The sequence below is a fragment of the Gymnoscopelus microlampas genome, assembly GCF_963454915.1.
Source record: "Gymnoscopelus microlampas genome assembly, chromosome: 19".
Lineage (NCBI taxonomy): Eukaryota > Metazoa > Chordata > Actinopteri > Myctophiformes > Myctophidae > Gymnoscopelus > Gymnoscopelus microlampas.
The window spans coordinates 22,894,001-22,917,313 of record NC_139956.1 but is presented as its reverse complement, the minus strand read 5'-3'; the positions used below and the strand labels follow the sequence as shown (position 1 = coordinate 22,917,313).

Sequence of the window (23,313 nt, the reverse complement as noted above, 5' to 3'; positions counted from 1 at the left end):
AACAGAACTACTTCAAGGTCAGTTAGTTTAAAGCGGGATGATGTTGGATGGATGGATTGATTTTGGATGGATGGAGTTGGATGGATGGATGATTGATTGGATGTGGAGAGGAAGACAAAAATACGGGAAGAGACAGAGCGAAAGGTTTGTGAAAGACAGCGAGCGTCGAGAGAGAGAGAGAGAGAGAGAGAGAGAGAGAGAGAGAGAGAGAGAGAGAGAGAGAGAGAGAGAGAGAGAGAGAGAGAGAGAGAGAGAGAGAGAGAGAGAGAGAGAGAGAGAGAGAGAGAGAGAGAGAGAGAGAGAGAGAGAGAGAGAGGAGGTTTACTGCTGGTAAACAGGTGTACACACACACACACACACACACACACACACACACACACACACGTTTTCTACATTATGACCTGCATAGTGTGAACTGTCATCACACAACATGTGATTTACAGGAAGTGGAGTTCCTCTCTCAACCAGTCAGAGCGCAGCTTGCTGCCTGGAGCCAAACAGATGGCATCTTAGCAAATGAGAAGTGACACGCATGTTAGAGGTTACTGGAAACCCAGACATATTGACTAGTAGAGAGAGAGGGAGAGAGAGAGAGAGAGAGAGAGAGAGAGAGAGAGAGAGAGAGAGAGAGAGAGAGAGAGAGAGAGAGAGAGAGAGAGAGAGAGAGAGAGAGAGAGAGAGAGAGAGAGAGAGAGAGAGAGAGAGAGAGAGAGAGAGAGAGAGAGAGAGAGAGAGAGAGAGAGAGAGAGAGAGAGAGAGAGAGGAGAGAGAGAGAGATTGCCTTTCCATCGAGACAGATGTCAGTGTATTATGAGCTCCCTTCATTTTGACAATGGGACAGGCTATCTAGGACAACCGACAGACTGACAGACAGACAGACATATACTAAGTAATAATATTAGTCTGCATGTTGTGATGTCTGGGACTCAATGTCAAGCATTAATGGACCAGAGAGGAGCGCACTGCACAGGGCCTGTCTAGAGCCCCGGTTTTAAATCCGGCCCTTGAAGGGTGTTTGATCTGTCAGGCAGCATTATAATGTCATGTCAGGATAACTCGGGGGAGCATTTTAATTTCAGAGTTTCAGTTTTGAGCTTAAAGGGATACTCATTTCTGATACAGTAGAGTTGATCGGAGATTCTACAATATCAAACAATATCATAACATCTGTGACAAATGTTCCTGGAGAATTCTGGCCAGGAGTCCTGGCCAGTGAATGACCCGGAGCAGGGCTGAGGACAGGATTCTTGGGTGGGGGGACAGGTTTTTTGAAAGTGGCCCCCCCCCATGCCCCATGCACGCGCGCAAGTGAGGCGCGTCCGCGCGCGATTTTTTTCCGGTTTTAATTCGGTTATTTATTAATTTCTTATTATTTTATTCGGGTTTTTCTCGGTTTTTGAATTAATTTATTATTATTTTTTACCTCAAAACATTAAGTCGGGTGTCTTTGCGCGATTTCGCGTTGGCCACTTTAGCCACCTCAAGCCAATATATAGTCAGTTCTGTTCATAACCAGTGGTGGAAAAAGTATTCTCATGTTTTGCTTAAGTAAAAGTATAAATACTGCAATGTAGAAATACGCCCTTACAAGTAAAAGTCAATTCAAAATGTATTCAGTAAAGGTACAAAAGTATTGGTATAAAAATGTACTTTGAGTAACAAAAGTAAAAGTACTCCAGTCCTTGTTGTGAGTACTTTTACTCGAAATGTATTCTTTATAGGGTGAGATCTACAGCTCACAGAGATGTACAAGCTCACAGAGCTTGTAGATCTGCTATTTTCAAAAGGTTTTTATACATTTGAAAACTTGAAATGGGACATTCTGCATAATGAGTACTTTTACTTTTGATACGAGTGCATTTTATACTTTTGCACTTTTACTTAGGCACGGCGGCCATTTATGCACATTAAACATTCTGTGGGACCTCAATGGAAACAAGACCGCAAGGACTTTTTTGGACGGACCTTTTAGACAAAGTGTTTTAACTGTACTTTCTGCCAATAAAATATTCAATCAATCAATACTGTAAGGGCAGGTTTTCGCAAATGTTTGCTTTTTACATTGACTTTACCTGGCAACTCTCTCTCTCTCTCTCTCTCTCTCTCTCTCTCTCTCTCTCTCTCTCTCTCTCTCTCTCTCTCTCTCTCTCTCTCTCTCTCTCGCACACACACACAGTCTGACACAGACAAGTCGCGACGCACGCAGCGCGCATACACAGTGATTATGGGCAGTGCCATCTATTAGAGAGTTACGCCAACTCCGTTCACTTCTTCGGGCCAGGTCTTCTACATACACATACATTGGCGAATAGTGACAAATCCCTAAACCGGAAGTTCTTGGAATGCATTGCAAGTCGACGGCTCCTTGTCACTATTTCCAGCTACATGAACCACGTGACCGACGCTGTTTCTGACCCCTCATTGGCGCAACTCTCTAATAGAAGGCTCTGATTATGGGTAGCTAGCTCAGCTGTGTGACCCCCCCCCCCTCCACCAGCCAGCGCGGCGCAGCGCTGCGCGCAGTTAAACCCGTCCAGTGACCTCGTCGTCGCCACTCGCCAACAACAGTTCAGTCAACAAGCAGGCCCACGCCTGACACCATAGTATGAGAAATGGAATGCTTTTTTTTGGTAACCAATAGAAAGCCAGATTGTTCAGAACATCAACTAGTCACTTCAATATGTTCTCACGGTTCAAGTTTCAAGGTGTTTAGTGTCACATACACGTACAATACATTTTGGTAACTTTTGGAATAGGCAGTGAAATTCTTGTACTTGGCTTCCTCAACAGTGTGGATAACAATAAACTAAGACAGAAAGGTAAAATAGTTGTAATGCTATTATAAAATACCAATACAAGTCTAATAAATGCGTTATGTAAGTGAAGACAGTGTGCAGACTTCTCCTTTTCTCGGTTCATCTCCTACGCACCTGACCATTGTAAGCAGGTGTGCAAAAAGACTTGGACTGGAAAATGAGATGCCCAGTACATAACAATTGTTCTAGCAAAAATACAAACAGCAGAAAATTTCAATAAATGATCATATTTGTTTTCTTACTGGTGCTCTCCCCAAACAGATACTGTTTTGCAGGACAAAACACTTGTCTATGTATTCACAATACGACTCTCTAGGGGCAGCTGGCCTCGCAGGCCCCTTTCTACTCTGTAGCTCACAGACAAATAGACATAATGTGTTTAATGCAACTGGGAGGCAATGCAACAGACTCATTTAATATCTCCTGCACCTGTTCCATCCCTCTCTGTGCCCCCATCTCCCTCCCTTCTCTGTCAACCACCCTCCTTCCATTCATCCGTCTCTTCCTCCACCTTTTGTATCGGACCATTAATAATGTGCTTTTTGTGCATGCAATGCACACACGTTTGTGTATTGACGCTGTGTGTGTGTGTGTGTGTGTGTGTGTGTGTGTGTGTGTGTGTGTGTGTGTGTGTGTGTGTGTGTGTGTGTGTGTGTGTGTGTGTGTGTGTGTGTGTGTGTGTGTTCTTTCCACAGCTTGTAATTGCTGGTGTTATCAGGAGAGTGTGAGAACTCCATTATGGAGATGAATGCTGTTTGTTTACTTCAGCTCTGTTCCGCTGTGGCTGTTGATTCACCTGCTGTTGGATACAGACCTCTCTCTCTCTCTCTCTCTCTCTCTCTCTGTCTCTCTCCTCTATCTATCTGTCTGTCTGTCTGTCTCTCTCTCTGTATCTCTCTCTCTTAAAACCTTTATTAACTTCTTGCTCTTTATTCTCTCTCTCTCTCTCTCTCTCTCTCTCTCTCTCTTTCTCTGTCTCTTTCTGTCTCTCTCTCTCTCTCTCTGTATATCATTGTGCGTTTATTGGCAGTGGTTTCATCACCTGTTCATATTCGGTATGTGATGGCGTCATGTACTGTAATGCAATGTCATGATAGATGAAGTGTTCTCATCATGTCATGCTTTTGTTTGCTCAAGTCTTATTGATTGATTGATCTTTTACATGTTTTATTGACACATAAAAAACACCGTGCCACACCATGACAGACAGACAAGGCAAGGCTTTGTGCTGTGGTGGATGATTAGGCATGACGTGTATCGATGTGCTTCTGTTTGCTTGCACAAGTAGTTGTCTTATATCAATAATAGAGTTCACCCTGTTGCATTGTGGACTGTAAATTACCTCCCGGTGAGGTTACTACTGTGTGTGTGTGTGTGTATTTGTGTGTGTGTGTGTGTGTGTGTGTGTGTGTGTGTGTGTGTGTGATCGAGAGACAGTTTGTCTGTCGGTTGAGATGTTTAATCTTAATTTACAGTAATTATTGCTTTTGTTTCCTTTCTCTTTTGCTCACTCTGTCTGCCTGGAATAGTCTTTTTCCTGAAATGTCAACAGAGGTTTGCATTGTAATACAACTTATTGAAAGCAAACTATAGCCTTCATCACACAAAGCATACACGCACGCATGTACACACACACACACACACACACACACACACACACACACACACACACACACACACACACACACACACACACACACACACACACACAGTCTCGTGCACCACCACTCCATTGAAGTACAGCACACAGCTGTGCTCTCGTGGCAAGCAGCTGTGTATGAAGACACACGCACGCACACACACACACACACACACACACACACACACACACACACACACACACACACACACACACACACACACACACACACACACACACACACACACACACACACACACACACACACACACACAGTACCACACACACACACACACACACACACACACACACACACACACACACACACACACACACACAGTACCACCACACAGTACCACAAGGCAAAGCTTTGTCCTGTAGTGTGTGATTACGAATGGTAGAATTTGAAGGGAAAAGAACAGAGAGAGAGAGAGAGGAAAAAGGTGGAAAATAATTATAGCAAAGGCTTTAGTTTTGGGATGTCAGTTAATACATTTGATGTCTAGCTGAGATTAACATGTATCTACTGTAATTGTGCCTTAAGCCTACAGTATATGTTATTATTTGGATTATGCATTATTTTATTTGATTTGGCCTGGCCCTTGATTATGTGTGTGCGTGTGCGTGTGTGTGTGCAGTGCACGTGCGTGTGTGTGCGTGTGTGTGTAGGCTAACAGTGAACAGTGAGGAGTGAATGTCAATAGGATGCTGGTCTGGATGCAAAAAGGAACAAAGCAACCTATGTCTAGAGACGTGTTTAGCTGAGCTGAATTTTTTTACCGCCCTCTGGTGGAGACAGAGTGACATACAGACAGATTAACAGACAGCCTCATTATAATAGTTTTTGCATTGGCTTTGCACGGCTCAACTACAAATCCCAGTAGAGGGAGAGAGAAACGGAGAGTTTAGTGAGTTCATCTGCCTCAGAGAGAAGAGGTGAAACATATGGCTGCAGCTTAACCACTTGAACCCTCACGTCCTTACTCTGGGGGTGAATATTTGGTAAAAAAAAATATAGCAGATCTACAGGCTTCTTAATTTCAATGTGATTTTGTGTTGAGGGAATAAAGGAGGGGACCCTGGGGACAGAGCCCCAGTCAATGAAGTATATTGGGTTTAAGTAGTTAAATACATGAATTCCTCTCTGTCTCTGTTAAATTCAAAGGGCAATATGGGAACCATAATTTACATTGCCAAAGCAAGTATAAATACAAAGAAATAAGAAATGTATGTACAATCTACAATGTATGATCTCTCTCTGTCTCTCATATTTATCTCGCCTCTCCCTTTCCTGGGAATGTACTCCTGAGCTTGTAGATCTGATGTTTTCACAGAATGTTTAGAATAACTGTCAATAGAATTTGACAGTATTATTTTATGTATACTGTACATCTCCCTAAAAGCACCATTAACCCTCTCTCTCTCTCTGTTTTCTCCACACAGAGAAGGACGCCATGTTGGGGCCAGAGCAGTTCAAGGAGTTCAGGAACTTTAGCACCTTCTTACTGGACCGCTCCACTGGCATGCTGTTTCTCGGTGGCAGGGACGCCATATTGGCTGTTGACATTACCAACCTGAACCTAAAACCACGCACGGTGAGCACTGTGTGTGTGTGTGTGTGTGTGTGTGTGTGTGTGTGTGTGTGTGTGTGTGTGTGTGTGTGTGTGTGTGTGTGTGTGTGTGTGTGTGTGTGTGTGTGTGTGTGTGTGCGTACAGGCTGTATGAAATTACATATTGCATATTTAACTTGCCGTTTAGATGTGTTGAACTTTTCAACTGCAAACGGTCACGAGGTCATGTGCATAAAAGCTGTAATCCACAACTTTGTTTGTGAATATAACGTCATTGTGATCAAACTGTGGTAGAGTATGTTAAGCAAGGGTAATGAACAATGAGCCGGTCATTTAGAAAATAAATAAACCCCTAACACGGTGATAAGATCTTAATCACCCTGAAGGGGTTTATTTCTCAATAATGACCGGCTCACTGTTTATTATCCCGCTTACTAGACGGCTTCTTAATGAATAAATTGTTGTTTTCAGTGAAGAAACTAGTCCATTAGATGATGCCAGCCAGGTCTCTCCAGTGCAACACGGCTGTCGGCTTGCAAAACACTGTTAGAAAGTGTTGATCAAATATGTATCAAGATTGTGTTACTGCAGGGGCTACCCTACCCTAGAACGCATACCACACGGTCACAGAATGCCTTCTACAGCGTGTCCCCGGTTAGACTCCAAATGTTTTCAAAGACATTCTTTAGTGTACTGTTGAGCTGTAAAATGACATTGTGTGTTTATTTACATGGTCGTATGGTTGGATACGGCGAAAAACAAGCACCGCACAAACTGATATGATCCAGGTGTGCAGTCCATGTCTGTAACAACAGACTTCTCTTTATAACAACCGTCTGCTACCGAGAAATAACAGACCGAACAGGCTGAATGCCGTGATGGACCAATCGGAATCGAGCATTCTTTAAAAAAAAAAAAATCAGAATCGCGCATTCAATAATATAATATACAACTACAACCGTGGTGGTTGTAGTTGGTCTACCTGCTCTTCTATTTTGGACATTTAGATCCTGTGGTCGGGTAGGACCCACTACTGGTTGACAAGTGGTATTGCATGAAGCTCAAAGTGCAATAGGCACAGCAGCCATATTGGGAATTAATTGGGCCCCTTCCTTACTTCCTTCACAGGTGTTACCAATAATACTAATTAAGGCTGTGTTCCATTTAGTGTGGCATAGTGGTTGTCTTGTTTTCAAGGACCCCCATAACTCTGAGAGTGTACAAATGGAACCAAATGGACCCGTAACACCCACCATAAGCGGCCATTTGGGAACCAAAATGGAGTGTTTCTAGTGAGCCAACATGCACGATATCAGCACCCTGACCAGAATGGAACAGAGCCTTCATTAGTATCATTGGTAACACCTTTGAAGGAAGTAAGAAGAGGCCCAATTTCTTTCCAATTTGGCTGCTGTGCATAGAGCCTATTCATCCTCTCCCCAAATGTGCTTTCCGTTTATAGCTCAACAGTAGAAATTCCGGCGCTCACGCGGGAGACCCAGGTTCTAATCCCGGGTATGATGTAAAAGTTACAGATTGCAGCTTTAACCCATTTAAAACCGGGAAAGCATCTGTGTCATTTTAGATTTTTGCGTTTGGCTTTTCAAAAATAGCAGATCTACAAGCTCACAGCGCGTCACTCTGTGCCGCGCTGTGAGCTTGTAGATCTGCTATTTTTTTTAAATCGTGAAAATGTGTGCAAATCTTCGAATACAAATATAGTTTTTAAAGCAAACATTTTAAACTTAAGTCTTTGCTTCAGGAGGTCCTTGGAATAAAATATTTTGAGATGGGGGGGGGTCCAAATAATAATTTTGGGGGGTCCTTGACATGGAAAATGTTTAAGGACCTCTGATATAGCAATATACATTTTTCAGATTTAGAAGACATTTGTAGAATCGGCCTCAGGTCTTAATGGGTTAACTTGTTGATGTGACTGACTGTCTGATTCTCTGTTTGTGTCAATCTCAAGATCAAATGGGATGTTCCAGAGGAGAAGAGGAGGTCCTGTGTGACGAAGGGCAAAACTGAGGTGAGAACTGTGTGTGTGTGTGTGTGTGTGTGTGTGTGTGTGTGTGTGTGTGTGTGTGTGTGTGTGTGTGTGTGTGTGTGTGTGTGTGTGTGTGTGCAGCTGTGCATGTGTGTTCCCTCATATGTACATCACGCATCACAGCCACTCCCTTTCCACATGTTGGGAGTGGCTGTTATGCATAAAAATGCCTGTGTCTGTATAGCAGCAGATGATTGATTGTCTTATGTACACTGCTGTGCTTCTGAAACCATTCAGAGCATCACGGTTCACTGAAGACGCATGTTGCTCATTATCACCCTTCATATCATGAACCACTTTAAAACCTGGCGTCAGATGGAAGGTTGAAAGTGACAGTCCCCGTTTTGGGCATGTCATTATAGGCAAAGTTCAATTTCAACAAAATTAAAAACATAAAAATGTTTTGTTAATAGAGGAAATGGCAGATCTACAAGCTCACAATGCATCGTGATGTGACGCGTTGTGAGTTTGTAGAATGGATATTTTTGCTATTTTTGGAAATAGAGCTTAAGGGGTTAACCTGCCCCGACAAGGAAGGAGATGGTCCATTATCCACAAATAGGAAGTCACATGTTGTGACTTTCGACCTCGAGTGAACTTGAAATCGTATCAATGCCCCCCCAAAACCCAGAGCTGGCCGGTTGTTTGTGTCTGGCAGCGCTTGTTATTGGTAGTGTAGACTAGACCCAAGTAGTGCTTGTCTTCAGATAGGCTGCCTTGGCTGAAAACAAAACCTTATATAAACTGGCCCTAGAACTGCCTTTAGCTGCGTGCCGTATCACAGTGCATGTTTATGTGTATAAGCTTATGGTCCGGACAGCTGGTGGCCTTGGATGTGCTCGCAAACTTAACTTTCAGAGGCTTACAGATTGCAGGGAAAGTCACAATGCTGTTCATTGTCTGCATTTAGAAGTCACCTGGCGAAGGATATAAACCCTGATGTCCTCAACGCATGATGACCTCTGTGATGTTAGAGTCTTGGATTAATTCAAATTGAATTTAGACTTCAGAAGTAAAGCACTTGAAACGTGTGTGTGTGTGTGTGTGTGTGTGTGTGTGTGTGTGTGTGTGTGTGTGTGTGTGTGTGTGTGTGTGTGTGTGTGTGTGTGTGTGTGTGTGTGTGTGTGTGTGTGTGTGTGTGTGTGTGTGTGTGTGTGTGTGTGTGTGTGTGTGAGAGATCGAGAGAGACGGCCTAAGACATGATCCCTATCATTAGGACAAGAAAGTTCTGGGACTCAAGCCAAGACCATGTCGGGAGCTTGAGCATATCGTGTGTGTGTGTGTGTGTGTGTGTGTGCGTGTGCGTCTGTATGTCGGTGTCTGTTCAGTAATGTCTATGGATTCATCATTTCATTACACGCAGCATATTGTACAGCCTAGGCTTTGATCCTCATTATGCAGTCTCTGTTCCGTGCGTGCAGAAGTAGAAGACAGCAGAATAATCATATTTGTTGTGCTCTCTTCTGCTGATCCATTGTTTTTCTCTTACTCATTACTTCAATAGTTGAATACCATCCTGAAATAGAATATTACTTTACTGAAGCGGCAAGCGACGTGAGAGTAAGGAAGGACAGTGGATATTGCTCTAAAAGTACATTGTAACTATATGAACAGCTCCCTGATATTGAGAGAGAGAGAGAGAGATATAGAAAGAGAGAGGGGAAATAGAGGCAGTGAAGGAGAGATAGAGGAAGGAGCGATGGAGACATGCTGATTAGGAAGACAGCACAAATGACTCGGCGAGACTCAACAGGATGTTACCCTACAGCTGACCCAGAGAGAGAGGACTGTGTGTGTATATCCTGATTTATCGTATGACGGTGTCACGTGCCAAACATAGCTGATCTACAAAGCCCACAATGCCTTGCGTATGTGCGATGCGTTGTGGGCTTGTACATCTGCTATGTTTGGCGTGCGACACAATCGTACGACTAAGCATAAGTTAGGCATGTGTGTTTATGGGTAATCCTAAGATTGTTTATTCACAGAACAGCACCCTCAACCCCTATCCTTGCATACACTTACAGTGTACACACACACACACGCATGAACGCACACACGCATGAACGCACGCGCACGCACACGCACACGCACACACACACACACACACACACACACACACACACACACACACACACACACACACACACACACACACACACCTCCCTCTTGTTTTTCTCCTTTCCTTTCCTCTCTCTATCTCTCCCCTCTTTCTTCCTCCCCTCCCCACCTTTTCCTCTCTTCTGTCTTTCTTTCTTTCTTCTTTCCACTTGCCTTCCTTTCTCTCTTGTACGTGTCTTTCTCCTTCTCTCTCCTCTCTCTCCCCCTTTCAGCCCCCCTCTCTCCATCTGTCCAGTGTGCCATTAAGCACGGGGGTGCCTGGAGGCCATGAGCCAGGCTGATGTAGGGTGATGGTGACTTGAACATCCGAGGACAACCGTGTCCCCTGGGGTGGGGAGTTTGGGCGGGGGTGGGTTTGACTCAAGGCTGGAGCTCAGCCAGGGAGACAGGAGGCCTGCCACGCTGGAGACACACACGCACGCACGCACGCACGCGCGCACACACACACACACACACACACACACACACACACACACACACACACACACACACACACACACACACACACACACACACACACACACACACACACACACACACACACACGACCTGCATGCACATACTTCCAAAGAAACCTGAGTCATCTTTTTGTTTGTGGTTGCCATGAGATGAACTTGGTGGTCATTTTTCACAACATTGTGTGTGTGTGTGTGTGTGTGTGTGTGTGTGTGTGTGTGTGTGTGCGTGTGTGTGTGTGCGCGCCCGCACGTGCACGCAAGCATGTAACTGCATATGTGTGTTCCTCTATCTTTGTGAAGACAATGGTCTGCATTTTGTACTGTGTGTGTGTGTGTGTGTGTGTGTGTGTGTGTGTGATAGAGGGTGGGTGGTCTTGTCGTGTAGCAGTGGGGGTCTCGTATGTCTCCTCCAGCAGTGGGGGTCTCCAGTTTCCTATCAGAATCATTGATATTGCATTAGTTCCCAGAATCCACTTGTGCCATTCTCGTAGAGGTCACAGTGACTTTGAGCTTTATTGTCATGTTGAAACATATGACAACTATTCTTAAAGGAGTAGTCCACCCAAAACATTACTTATTTTCTATCAATTGCACACCCCATGAAGCCTTGAATTCATGGCGATTTTTTTGTTTTTATCGCCTAAGCCAATAATATGATGACTGGCAGAGTCAGTAGGAGACTCTTTGAGAAAATGGATCTTTTTCTCATCAAATTATTGGCTTAGGAATGTGACAAAAAGAAAAAAATCTCTATGAATTCTAGGCTTCATGGGGTGTGTAATTGATAGAAAATAATTCATTTTGTGGGTGAACTACTGCTTTAACCACGTGAATCCTAGCGTACCTTTTCTGGGCATGTCAAATCAGGTGAACATACAGCAAAAATAGAAGATCTACAAGCTTAAGAGATTAATGCATGAAATATCTATAGACCTGTCAATATTATGGGTTAAATTAACAGATTTGCAATCCAGATTGAACACTTTGTTGTTTGTTTGCTTGTCTGTTTTGTACTTTTATAAACACCTTGGTCACGGTGGTGTTCTCCCATGGTGCAGATGCGCAGAAACTCTGACTAATAATGCAGATTATAGATATTAGATTGCAATAATGTTACATAATTAATTGCCACCTATGACACATTTTCAGACAGTTACATTCCTATTAGTTACAAATAAAAGGATTATTCCAAGGAAACTTTTTTGAAGTTTTCATCTGCTAGGGGAGGAAGGCTCAAAAGTCATCTGTGGTCCTTTGTCTCCCCCTACAGATGGACTGTAACAACTACATACGCCTGCTGGAATTCCTGGGGCATGGACGCATCTACGCCTGTGGCACCTTTGCATTCGATCCCCAGTGTGCCTTTCTTGTAAGTGTGTGTGTGTGTGTGTGTGTGAAGAATCAAGAATAAAGAGGGGTTTATCTGTCACTCATACAGGCACAGCAGTGAAATGTTAGTGGGACATGTTGCGCAAAGAGTGCTAAGTCAACAATAGACAAGTTAAAATACAACTACATTTTAAAGTACAGGTAAGGACGGCAGGTATGATGAAAACCTCTTTAGAAGCAATGGGGAATGTGCATAATAAAGAGGGGGGACCGAGGATGTGCGTACGTTTCTTTGTGCGTGTATGTGTGATGAGCTGAAAATGGATCTGTTCTGAACCCACACACTAGTTCACACTCAAAACACTTCACCAAACTGACAAACTGAATTGTCTCTGTTGTCTGTTCTTCCCGTCCATCAGGAGCTGTCCACCTTCTCTCTGGAGAAAGGGGAGGATGGAGGAGTGAGGATGGAGACGGGGAAGGGGAAGTGTCCCTTCGAACCCAGTCAGCACTACACAGCCGTCATGGCAGGTAAACGCCCAAGGCAGGGAGGTTGATGAAACGGATTCCTTTGTATGTTGGTTTGGTTTGGGTTGGTTGGTTGGTTGGTTGGTTGGTTGGTTGGTTGGTTGATTGGTTGGTTGATACACGGGTTCCCAAACCTTTCAGGCAGCGACCCCCCAAAAGAATCATATTTGAACTGGGAACCACCCACCCTGACAAGCACTTGGAATTGTGGGCATATTACATTTAGACTCGGTTCTACAGATAAATATTGTGAAAATAGCTGAACGACAAGCTCGAGGCTGCGAGGCGTTGTGAGCTTGCCGTTTGGCTATTTTCACAATGTTTGCCTCTGTCTTGTGTAATATTTGGCCAATTTGGTATAAAAAATGTCTTAAAAGTCATTAAATTGAAAGAAATGTGCAGATACCCTGCACACACTTATACTGTATGTTGGTTTGGGAATCACTGGATGGATAGACAGTAGACACTGAACTGTGTGTGTGTGTGTGTGTGTGTGTGTGTGTGTGTGTGTGTGTGTGTGTGTGTGTGTGTGTGTGTGTGTGTGTGTGTGTGTGTGTGTGTGTGTGTGTGTGTTTGTGGTAGGTGGGATCCTGTACACTGCGGCCACTAGCAACTTCCTGGGAACGCTGTTCGACATCTCCAGGGCAACGGGGCCAGAGCAAGAACGCATCCGCACTGAGCGATCCATCAACTGGCTCAGCGGTGAGAGAGACGCGCGCGCGCGCCCGCACGCACGAGCGCGCGCTCACACAGATTTAATAATCGAAAAGATGCATTAGAGTTGCAATCATTTTCGTTTGCTACACTTGTGCATTTGTGCTCAAGCTTATGTGTGTGTGACTGTGTTTGACAGATCCAGAGTTTGTGAGTTCAGCCTTCATAGAGCAGTCTGCAGACAACAACCCAGCCGGAGACGATGACCAGATCTACTTCTTCTTTACTGAGGTGGCCAAAGAGTACGACCTTTACACCAAGGTCAAAGTTCCCAGGGTCGCACGAGTCTGCAAGGTAACATAATTGCTGTGTGTGTGTGTGTGTGTATTAATAAAGTGTTGAAATTTGTCACAGAATGGATATTTTTACCTGACCCACCCATGTAGTCAAGGTCAAAGGTCGTAAATAAGGTCAGCATTGTGTTTTGGCTATTAGCGTCATCATAAATGTCTCAGTTTTCTTCAAACTAAAAACGAAATGTTTTTTTTCTGAACTAGAATCCTATCCCGTAACGATCAGTACGGTTTAAAGTTTTGGGGTCACGCTCATAGGTCAGCATGACTTATTTATTTCCAGTATAACAGAAATCATGACCCTCGACAATCATGATCCTTAAACTCTTTTTGACGTAAAGAATTCACCAGGATTACAAATGTCTCTGATTTAAAAAGGTTGTATTACAAATCTCATTGAATCATGCCCTTAAAATCAAGATACTGCTGTCAAATTGAATATTGGTTTTGGAGCATCGTGACACCCCTAGACATGAGTGCATCTACAGTACGGTAACATCCGATATATTTTCTGTGCTATCTCCGCCAGACTATAAATTGCGTTTTCCTCGATCAAGCATGGCGTTTGCCGGGGATTAGAGTGATGGAACAATAATATATGTCAATATAATATTAATGGAATGTCACGCTGTCCAGGCGATTGTGATTTGTGACATTCACCGTCACACACACACACGCTGCTGCTGCATGCTGGCGTAACATTCAGACTGGTAATCCTCCTCTGTCTGTGTGTGTGTGTGTGTGTGTGTGTGTGTGTGTTCTCAGTCTGACGTGGGAGGAATGAAGACTCTACAGCGACGGTGGACCACCTTCCTCAAGGCCCAGCTGGTGTGTGAGGACAAAGCCAGCGGTCAGCGCTACAACATCCTCACAGATGTCTTCACCTCGCAACATACACCCGGAGACCCTCGCAGCACACACTTCTACGGCCTGTTCACCTCCCAATGGTAAGCAGAGGGGAGGGTAACGTCTTCTCTGTCAAGCTTATAAGAACCCATTCAGACCTGAGGTCTCAAAAACAGCAGATGCACAAGCTCGCCGTGTGGCACGAACGCATGAATCTAAAATGACACGGATTCTTTGCCGGTTTTAATTGGTTAATTTATATTTCATTGCACGATGGCGTCGCTTGCCAAAAATAACTGATCTTTTAAGATAACATGTGATTGATGCAACGTGTCATTGAAACTCTTCTACAATGGAGTATACTTTTAGTGTAATCACTTTCTAAAGCATTGACTATGGTATACTTGGTATAGCAATGGATTCATTCATTTCTGTATGGTATGAAAATCAATAATTTCGCTGTGCTGTTATCCCTTGTCAAAGTTATGTAAATTATTTTGTTTATGCAATTTAAAATGCAGATTGATTTGAAAAGTATTGCTGATAAAATAGTCCATAACAATGACGCTTTCCCAATGTTGACTCGGTTATTCAGGTATGTTCAGTAACGTTTCAATGACTACGGATCAAATCTGAAAATAAAGCCAGTAATAGAAAGATTATGGTCTATTTTTACATACAGATATACAGCATAAGCTGTGAATAAACGATGTGTTGGCACTTCACAGTGACACGGTCCTTTACAGGTACTGTAGTAGAATGATGTTAAAATGTCTGCTATTCAGTCTCTCTCTCTCTCTCTCTGACTGTGTGTTCCTGTAGGGAGAGTGAGCAGCTGTCGGCCGTGTGTGTGTTCAGCCTGTCAGACATCAGTAAAGTGATGGACGGTTCCTTCAAAGAGCTGAAGAAGACCTGTGAGAACTGGATGAACCCTGAGCCTGTCCCCACACCCCGTCCTGGGCAGGTAACCAAACCACACTGCTGATACAGCTTAATCACGTTAACCCTGGAGTCCCTATATTGGGCATGTCGTATAGGTGAACTAAACCTTTTCCATCCCAAAATAGCAAACATTTTCGATCTAAAGCTCACAATGCGACGTGCTGTGAGCTTGTAGATCGGCTATTTTCGATAGCCGTCATATAACAAAGTATATAGGTCTTAAGTGGTTCATTTATGCTCCATCGCATGAGGGTGTAGCTTTCCAAAAATAATAAATATACAGGCTAAAAATGTGTGTCGTCCACCAACGGTTCAGTGTTATTTTTGCGTAGTTTAAACGGTGTTTACAGGTTAATGTAAGGTTAATTCTTTATTGCAATTGCAGACATTGGATTCCAGTTCTGTGGACTAAACAATTAATCACTTGTCAAAACAATTGGACAAGTTTACCCTTTGTGACCAGATGTTGAAAATTACCATCTATCCTTTTTCATTTACTAAATGTTTCTGTTTTTTTCTCTAAACCCCAGTGTCTGAACAACGCGCTGAAGGACGAAGGTTTCGAGTCGTCCCTGAAACTGCCCGACAAGGTGCTGACGTTCATGAGGGACCACCCCCTGATGGAGAACAGTGTCATCTCGGCGCCCCTGCTGGTCCGCAGAGGAATCACATACACCAAGCTGGCCGTGACACTCGCAGAAAGCGAGGATGAGCGCAAAGGAGCCGTGCTGCACCTCGGAACAGGTGAGACAATAGGGAATGATGGACGAAAGGATTGATGGAAAGAAATTGTGGGAGAATTAATTGTAAAAGTTGGAGGGAGTCAGTGATCGAGAGGGGACGTAAAGATAGGAGAGAAAGAGAAGGAGGAGGGGTTGGGATTGAACTGTGATACTGACAGAAATGTTTCCTTTTGTGTGTTGCAGACCATGGGGAGCTCCACCGGGTGGCAGTAGTGGGCCACAAATCAACATTACTGCAGGAGATACCTCTGTTTACTGCTGAGGAACCTGTTAATAACATCCTGCTGTATAAGGTTAGAACACACACACACACACACACACACACACACACACACACACACACACACACACACACACACACACACACACACACACACACACACACACACACGCTTCCAAAATGTGCAACATCCTTTAAACGATAATTTCATTAATTAATTAACTTAACTCTCTCTTTCTTTCCTTGTCTGTCTGTCTGTCTGTCTGTCTGTCTGTCTGTCTCCTCCAGGGTCAGGCTCTGGTGGGTTCATCGTTGTCTCTGGCTGTTGTCCAGGCAGAGGGCTGTTCTCTCTACAACAGCTGTGAGGTGTGTGCCCGGGCCAGGGGTCTGGGCTGTGTGTGGGGGGCCAAGGAAGGAGCCTGCAGGCCCACCATGACTGAGTGAGTAACACACATCAGTGTAGAGTAGATAACACTCCAGAGGAGACAATTTAACTGAAAAGAAAAATGCAAACATCCAAAGAGAAAGAACCACGAAGAAGAAAAAATTAACAGGTGGTTTTTAGATGTGTGAATTCACTTGAATATATTCACATATTCATATCCATTCTCTGCATTGTCTCTGTCCAGGCCAGGCCCCGGTGACGAAGTCGAGGATGCTTTGAAGAGGTGTGACAGTGGAGAAGGTAAAAGTCCTTCCAATAGTCACTTCATATTATAGTTGATGGTCTAAACAAGAAAAACTGAACTTGAACAATACAGAGAACTTCTTGGTTTGAATGTCGTTGAATATGAACTTTGTTCTCCTCTCCTCCTCCTCCTCTTCCCTTTCCTCCATGCGGTGCTGCAGGGCGCTGCGCCCCGGCCATCAGGGAGGTGCGTGTGTCGGTGGGTCTGCGTCTCCTGCTGCCCTGTGTCCAGGTGTCTCCCAGGCCCTGTAGCTGGGAGCACCCTCCACACAGACACACCAGACAGCACCACTCGGACCTGGAGGTGACGGTCACAGAGGACAACCTGGGGACCTACATCTGCACATGCCAGGTACGCAGGAGGAGAGTAGGAATGTTGAGGATCAAAGCTTGCTAGCTCCATTCCCCAGACCAGTGAGGAGATTCTGGATGGGCCATTGAGCATGTGTAGTGCTCTCCCCTCCCATCTCCTCTCCTCTGTGGATGTGTCTAAATCAACCCTATTAACCACTTTCACCCTAACATCCCTATTTTGGGCTTGTTATCATAGACAATAAATGTAAACGACAAAAGAATATCATTTGTTTATTTAGTTATTTATTTTTCTGTCACTATGGGATGTACAGTATTTTAAATTCATCATTTCTGTGGACAATAAGAATGAACCGAGGTGCATGTGAGCAGTGTGAGCGTTCCCCTTTAACCAGATGAAGCTCACAAAGCATCACAACATCATGGTGTACTGTAGAGGGAAAGGGTCTCTGTGGGACTCCGGTCAACAAAGTATGGTTTACTTGGTTAAGGAATCCTTTGTATAAACACAATATCATACTGTATTATCTATACTGTATTGTACTATGTAGCCATTCTGTCCCCTCCCCTCTTCTACCCCAGGAGGCGGGGCCAAGCATCAGAGACGCCTCCCCATGTCGCAGAGCAGAATATTTCCTGACACTAGAAGGCCCCAGTGTGGGCGGAGCAGTGGGGCTGGGCGGAGGGCGCCACGTGTTGGCCATCTACATCCTGTGCTTCAGCATGGGGTTCCTGATCGGCGGCTTCCTCCTCTACTTCCTGACCACCAGGCGACGCGCCATCGGCCACCAGGCCAGGCTGCCGGACAATTCGCTGTCATCCGAGAAGGGGCGGGACTTGCTCGGTTCCTCGGCCACGCCCCAGTCCCCCAGCAGCGCCAGCCTGATGTCCGAGGGATTCCCTCTGACGGAGAAACGTAACGGCACCGCCACCACCACCACCACCACCACGCTGCTCAGTAACCAGGGCAACGGCGGTCACCACGGCAACAACAATTACAACCTGATCCACAGCAGCGCCAGTATCCCGGGCAATGGCCACGGGAACGCCATGTACTCCAGCGGCGACTTCAGCGTGAGCAGCGGAGGGCTCAAGACCTTCCCCTCAGACATCTTATCAGCAGACATGCTGGACGGCAGGACTGGGGAGAGGGAGCGGGGGAGGCCCGAGGGCGGGGAGAGGGAGGCGGGGGAGGGCGGCGAGGATGACGAGGGGCTCGGGGAAGGCATGAAAGTACTGGAGGCGGAGCTGGCCAGGCCCATGTTCAAGTCACCGGCGCCGCTGGCCCGGTGCGAGGAGAGTTCAATATGAAAGCCATCGGACGACACCCGACCGCTCGAGCGCCACGGGACGAACGCACCGATCGAGGTTCAGCTTTCACCCAGCGCCATTTTGACCCTCCCCGATGAATCAAACTGAAAGCTCACAGGGGAGGGTGCAAAGTGGCCCCGCACGAAAACGACCGACACGAAACAGCCGTCCGAAAAAAGTCCAGAGGTGGAAGCTGTGGAATGAAGGAGAATACAGAGAGACTGGTAACAGAAGTGTAAAAAGTTTATGAGAGGTTTCCGTTAAGCATGTGAGAGCTATACTGCTGTATACTTGTATATCTGTGTATGTACTATTGAGCCCACATTGAATATCAAGCGGACGTGAGACCCTCCAGAGAGCTATGACCCTGAAAACTCATAGCCAACCGTTATTGGAGAGGTCTGACATATAGACTATTTACTGTAGGTCGCTCGTAAAAGGGCCTGCTTAAATGTGTAAAATATGTACAGTATATAGAATGTTGTGTCGATGTACAGTGTACAGTCTGAAAGACTTGACTGTGAAAAATGGAACTGAGAGTCTGTACGTGAGAGCATTTAATCCCTTAACTTATAATCAAAGATGAAATGCCTACGTTTGTAGACATGGAAAAGCCATACTAGTCTATCTCCACTCTTGCATACTGTATTCTCTCATTCTCTCTTTCCTCTGTTACACAAGTTCACAAGTTCTCAAGTTTTTCCGTTCTCAAGTACAACTGAAGTAGCACTTCGTTCCATTTAGTTCTTAAGCCTGAATCAGACTAAGTTGTGCACTGATGTCGCGCACCTAAAATGGCTCACGGTGAGCTTGTAGATCGGCTATTTTAGGTGTGCGACGCGGCATTGCAACCAAATAAAAATCAGGAATGACTCTCTCTCCCCCTCTGTTTTCACTCTGCGCTCACGCACATTCTCCTGAGAGCCGTGACACAGATCCAGAGGTGCCATGGGACCCTCGACCTGTGTGCTGCCCAGACAGACTGCACTATGGTGGGGGTGGACAGAGAGGTCTGGCCTCTTGAACCCAGGACATGCAGTCCTTTTCATTCACTGTCTGTAGATTAATTCAAATTTCAAAGACCACACTGGGCCATAAAGGTCAAAGGTGAAGGTTGGAGATCACTCCATAAAGCCCATGTGGAAACCCTGTGATGCACGGCATGCAGATCGGATGACGTTCATAGTCATTGATACAGAAGAGACTTTCAGAGAGAATAATGTTCCTCTGAAATGGGAAGAATTTATGACAGACATTGTCTGTCATTGGACCTTATCAGATACATGGACACCGCCACTTTGTGCTACAACTGAGGACTTAAGAGTAAAAAAAAGAAATCCAAATGTCTTGTATTCGTTTTTTGTTCTGTTTTATTTTTTGGTAATAAACCCTGAAAATGTTCCTGAAAACCTGGTATTAATCTTCCTGTATACCAGAGAGATTTCAGCTACAAGAGCTGAACCTTCAAATATTAGCATTTAGAAAACCTGTGGTGTGCGTTGTCTGTGTCTGTGTGTTTGTGTATGTATGTGTGTATGTATGTTAAACACAACATTGACTATCCATCCACTGTTCACCTCCACTATTCTGGGAATACGTTTGAAAAGCTCATCTCCAAAAAATTCTGTGTCCACTTTGGGATGAAACGTATTTAAATCTTAATTTTCCTCATATAATAACTAAAATGTTGAGAATCTGCTCTTTAAATGTTATCGTTATGTTTTTCAATTTTATTATTAATCCTAAAAGTGCTATATTTTGTTTTATATACATTTGTTAATATATTGTTAATATTTTTTTAAGCATAAATGTCAGTTGTTTTCAAATGGTAGATAGCTTATTTTGGATTGTGACCCATGAGATTCAGCACCTGAATGCAAGTGGTACCGTTAAAAAACAAGCATTGTAAGTAGTGACTAGTTCAACTCACTGGTGTTTGCTTCAACTTTTGGACAATGTGTGCACCTTCAATCTTTGTTGTATTCTGATGAATTACACATTTATGCGTGTACTTTTACTGTGTTGTCTTTTCAGTTAACAAAGTGAATGCCATGGTGAGAGTAATGTACTGGAGTTGCTTGAATAGGCAGAATAGGACATAACCAAAGCCCACCAAAGTGGAGTTGATGATGAGGATGAGAGAGAGGCGGAGGGGGAATGCCATCTGAAAGGAAATAACTAAGAATGAGGTAAAGAAAATCAAAACAAAGAAATGAAGTCATTTAGCACCAACAATGCCCTCCTATACTTCTACTGTATATATATATATACTTTGTATCTCAGTGAAAGAGGCTTGTATATGAAGATACTGTTATTAAATAATGTTCACACTCCAATGAAGTACGAATAGGAGAACAATTATGCATAAGAGATTAATTGATATTGTATGAGTCAACTGCACTACCCCCCATTTATATATTGATATGAAAGTTGCAATTACTACATTATGATGGTTTTAGACTGTAGATGTTTAAAGTCATACACAGGACCTGTAAACAATGTTTCAGTAGCGAAGACAAGGCAACTACTTGATTAATGACTTATTTGACTTTTTTATTAGTGGTTGATTTGAACAAAATGGTTAGGCAGGAAAAGAATTGATTACCCTAAAACAAACGACTAGAAAGGCTGAACAGTACTGTGTGTGTGTGTGTGTGTGTGTGTGTGTGTGTGTGTGTGTGTGTGTGTGTGTGTGTGTGTGTGGGTGTGGGTGTGGGCTTATGTGTGTGGTGGTTAATTACTCATTTCATTTGTTAAAAAAATAAAGGATCTTAAAGACTCCACACATCATCAATGAGGACTTGAGTTGCCTGCTAAGTTACCCTTCAAAGAATATCATGATGTATTTAAAATAAAATAAAAACATTGATCATTGATTTTGCAAGAAAATGTGGAATGTTCGGCAATTATATCTTATTTTGGAACAGAATCACAGTATATAACTGCTATTCTATTAGCCCCCCCCCTTCCTTGTTACCAAAGTCAGGGGGCAGAATTTTATTTGTTGAAGTTCTCAGCCCTCTCTTTCTTTTTAAATGGAGTTCTGCCGAATGTTTAGATGGTAACGATCAGTTCAATTAATCAACTCTCGCCAATAAAGTCATATTTTCTCTCCCACTCATGGCTCGATATCAAGCAAAAAATTTGATGACACAGAGGTCTACAACTGTGTCAGTATCCACTCCAGTCCACATGAAACATCTACCTTCAATAAGTTTCACATGGTTTACAGTACAGTAACTGATAGCTTTTTTTCTGTCGTGCTTTTTTGAATGTTGATATTTTACTAAAACCACATCTGGAGCCTGTGTGTGCATGTATGCGTGCATGCATGCATGTATGTGTGTGTGTGTGTGTGTGTGTGTGTGTGTGTGTGTGTGTGTGTGTGTGTGTGTGTGTGTGTGTGTGTGTGTGTGTGTGTGTGTGTGTGTTTGTGTGTGAGGCCACTTTCTGTACATAAATAAAGCTACCTACCTCCTACAAAATGTTTCCGTCTAAATGATATACTGTACATACAGTAATATAATTCTTTGTTTTATTTTAACTGAATCGTGTTTAACAAGATACTATATTATTATTGCATTTGGCATTGCGTTAATTTGCATACTTGCATAGGGTTCATACTGGTGTACTACAATCAAATCAAATGTAGGCTAGTACAGTGGTTCTCAACCTGTGGGTCGGGGCGGGAGTTGTGATTGAATGATTTTGGGGAGGTCTACAGATGACAGTAAAGTGACAATTTGAGGACATTTAAGACATTTTGAATACCTTAACTGCATCAAAAGTAATCAACAAACTATCCTATAAAAACTGGTCAAACATTGGTCAAATAAGAAGAAAGAGGCAAACGTTGTGAAAATAGCCGATCTACAAGCTCACAACACCTCGCGTTGCGAGTTTGTAGTTAGGCTATTTTCACAAAATGTATCTGTGGAACCGACTTAAACTAAATGTAATGCCTCAACTCCTACAATTCCAAGTGCTTGTTTTAGTTCAAATATGAATATTTTGGGGGGTGGGGGGGTCGCGGCCTGAAAAGGTTGAGAACCACTGGGCTAGTACACAAAAGTCACATGGAGAAACATCGATTGGACCGTTGCGATGCTGAGCTATACTTTGTGACAGACAGCAGAGCAAGCTGCTGAACTTAACTGCTCTTGTAGTTTTTATTTACCTTCTCTGGTGACCTCGCCAGGCAAGAGGCCACGCACTAATAGGACCACAAATACTTGGGACAGAGCAATCTCTTGGGATGTAATCAAAACAGACAGATAAGATAAGACACCCACTTCAAACAGTAAGGAAAACTATCGCCTCATTGATTAACTCACAGGGGTGATGACCATTGGGGCTGAGTTATCACCATTACGTATGGTGCAGGGGTTCAAATAAGGGTGCAGTTTAACAGGGAACAGATTCTTGGGGAACTTCATTCTCGTAAAGGAGTAAATATGGCTCTTGTTCCCGACATCGTAAAAAGCGACCTCTCCCACGTCGTAATCGACAAACACCCCAACCTTCTGGGGCTTCTTGGAGAGTTCAATTGCAACTTGGGTTCGGTCACAAGCTAGAAACGTATTGTCCCTCAGCATCAGGACACAGTAGCCCTGACACGGATGGACAACATGGGAGCCTTTTCTCTTCACAGGTTGCAGGGCGACACCGATGTCCCAGCTAGACTTGTTGTCCACCTGTACCTGGTGTAGATAAAGATTAAAGTTAATGGATA

General features: G+C 43.9%; 1 protein-coding gene across 1 annotated transcript in view; it reads left to right on the top strand.

Annotated features, from left to right (window-relative positions):
• Nucleotides 1–19,376, top strand: part of sema4f (sema domain, immunoglobulin domain (Ig), transmembrane domain (TM) and short cytoplasmic domain, (semaphorin) 4F) — an 83,423-nt gene extending 64,047 nt beyond the window's left edge. Inside the window, exons 2-15 of the mRNA XM_084043111.1 lie at nucleotides 5,899–6,050; nucleotides 7,999–8,058; nucleotides 11,926–12,024; nucleotides 12,404–12,515; nucleotides 13,095–13,214; nucleotides 13,366–13,520; nucleotides 14,285–14,466; nucleotides 15,188–15,329; nucleotides 15,838–16,051; nucleotides 16,234–16,343; nucleotides 16,559–16,710; nucleotides 16,900–16,955; nucleotides 17,120–17,310; nucleotides 17,853–19,376. Of these exons, the coding sequence (XP_083899237.1) occupies nucleotides 5,899–6,050; nucleotides 7,999–8,058; nucleotides 11,926–12,024; nucleotides 12,404–12,515; nucleotides 13,095–13,214; nucleotides 13,366–13,520; nucleotides 14,285–14,466; nucleotides 15,188–15,329; nucleotides 15,838–16,051; nucleotides 16,234–16,343; nucleotides 16,559–16,710; nucleotides 16,900–16,955; nucleotides 17,120–17,310; nucleotides 17,853–18,581 (2,474 nt within the window). The 3' untranslated portion in view covers nucleotides 18,582–19,376. The remainder of the gene's footprint in view (nucleotides 1–5,898; nucleotides 6,051–7,998; nucleotides 8,059–11,925; nucleotides 12,025–12,403; nucleotides 12,516–13,094; nucleotides 13,215–13,365; nucleotides 13,521–14,284; nucleotides 14,467–15,187; nucleotides 15,330–15,837; nucleotides 16,052–16,233; nucleotides 16,344–16,558; nucleotides 16,711–16,899; nucleotides 16,956–17,119; nucleotides 17,311–17,852) is intronic.
• The last annotated feature ends 3,937 nt before the right edge of the window (nucleotides 19,377–23,313 follow it).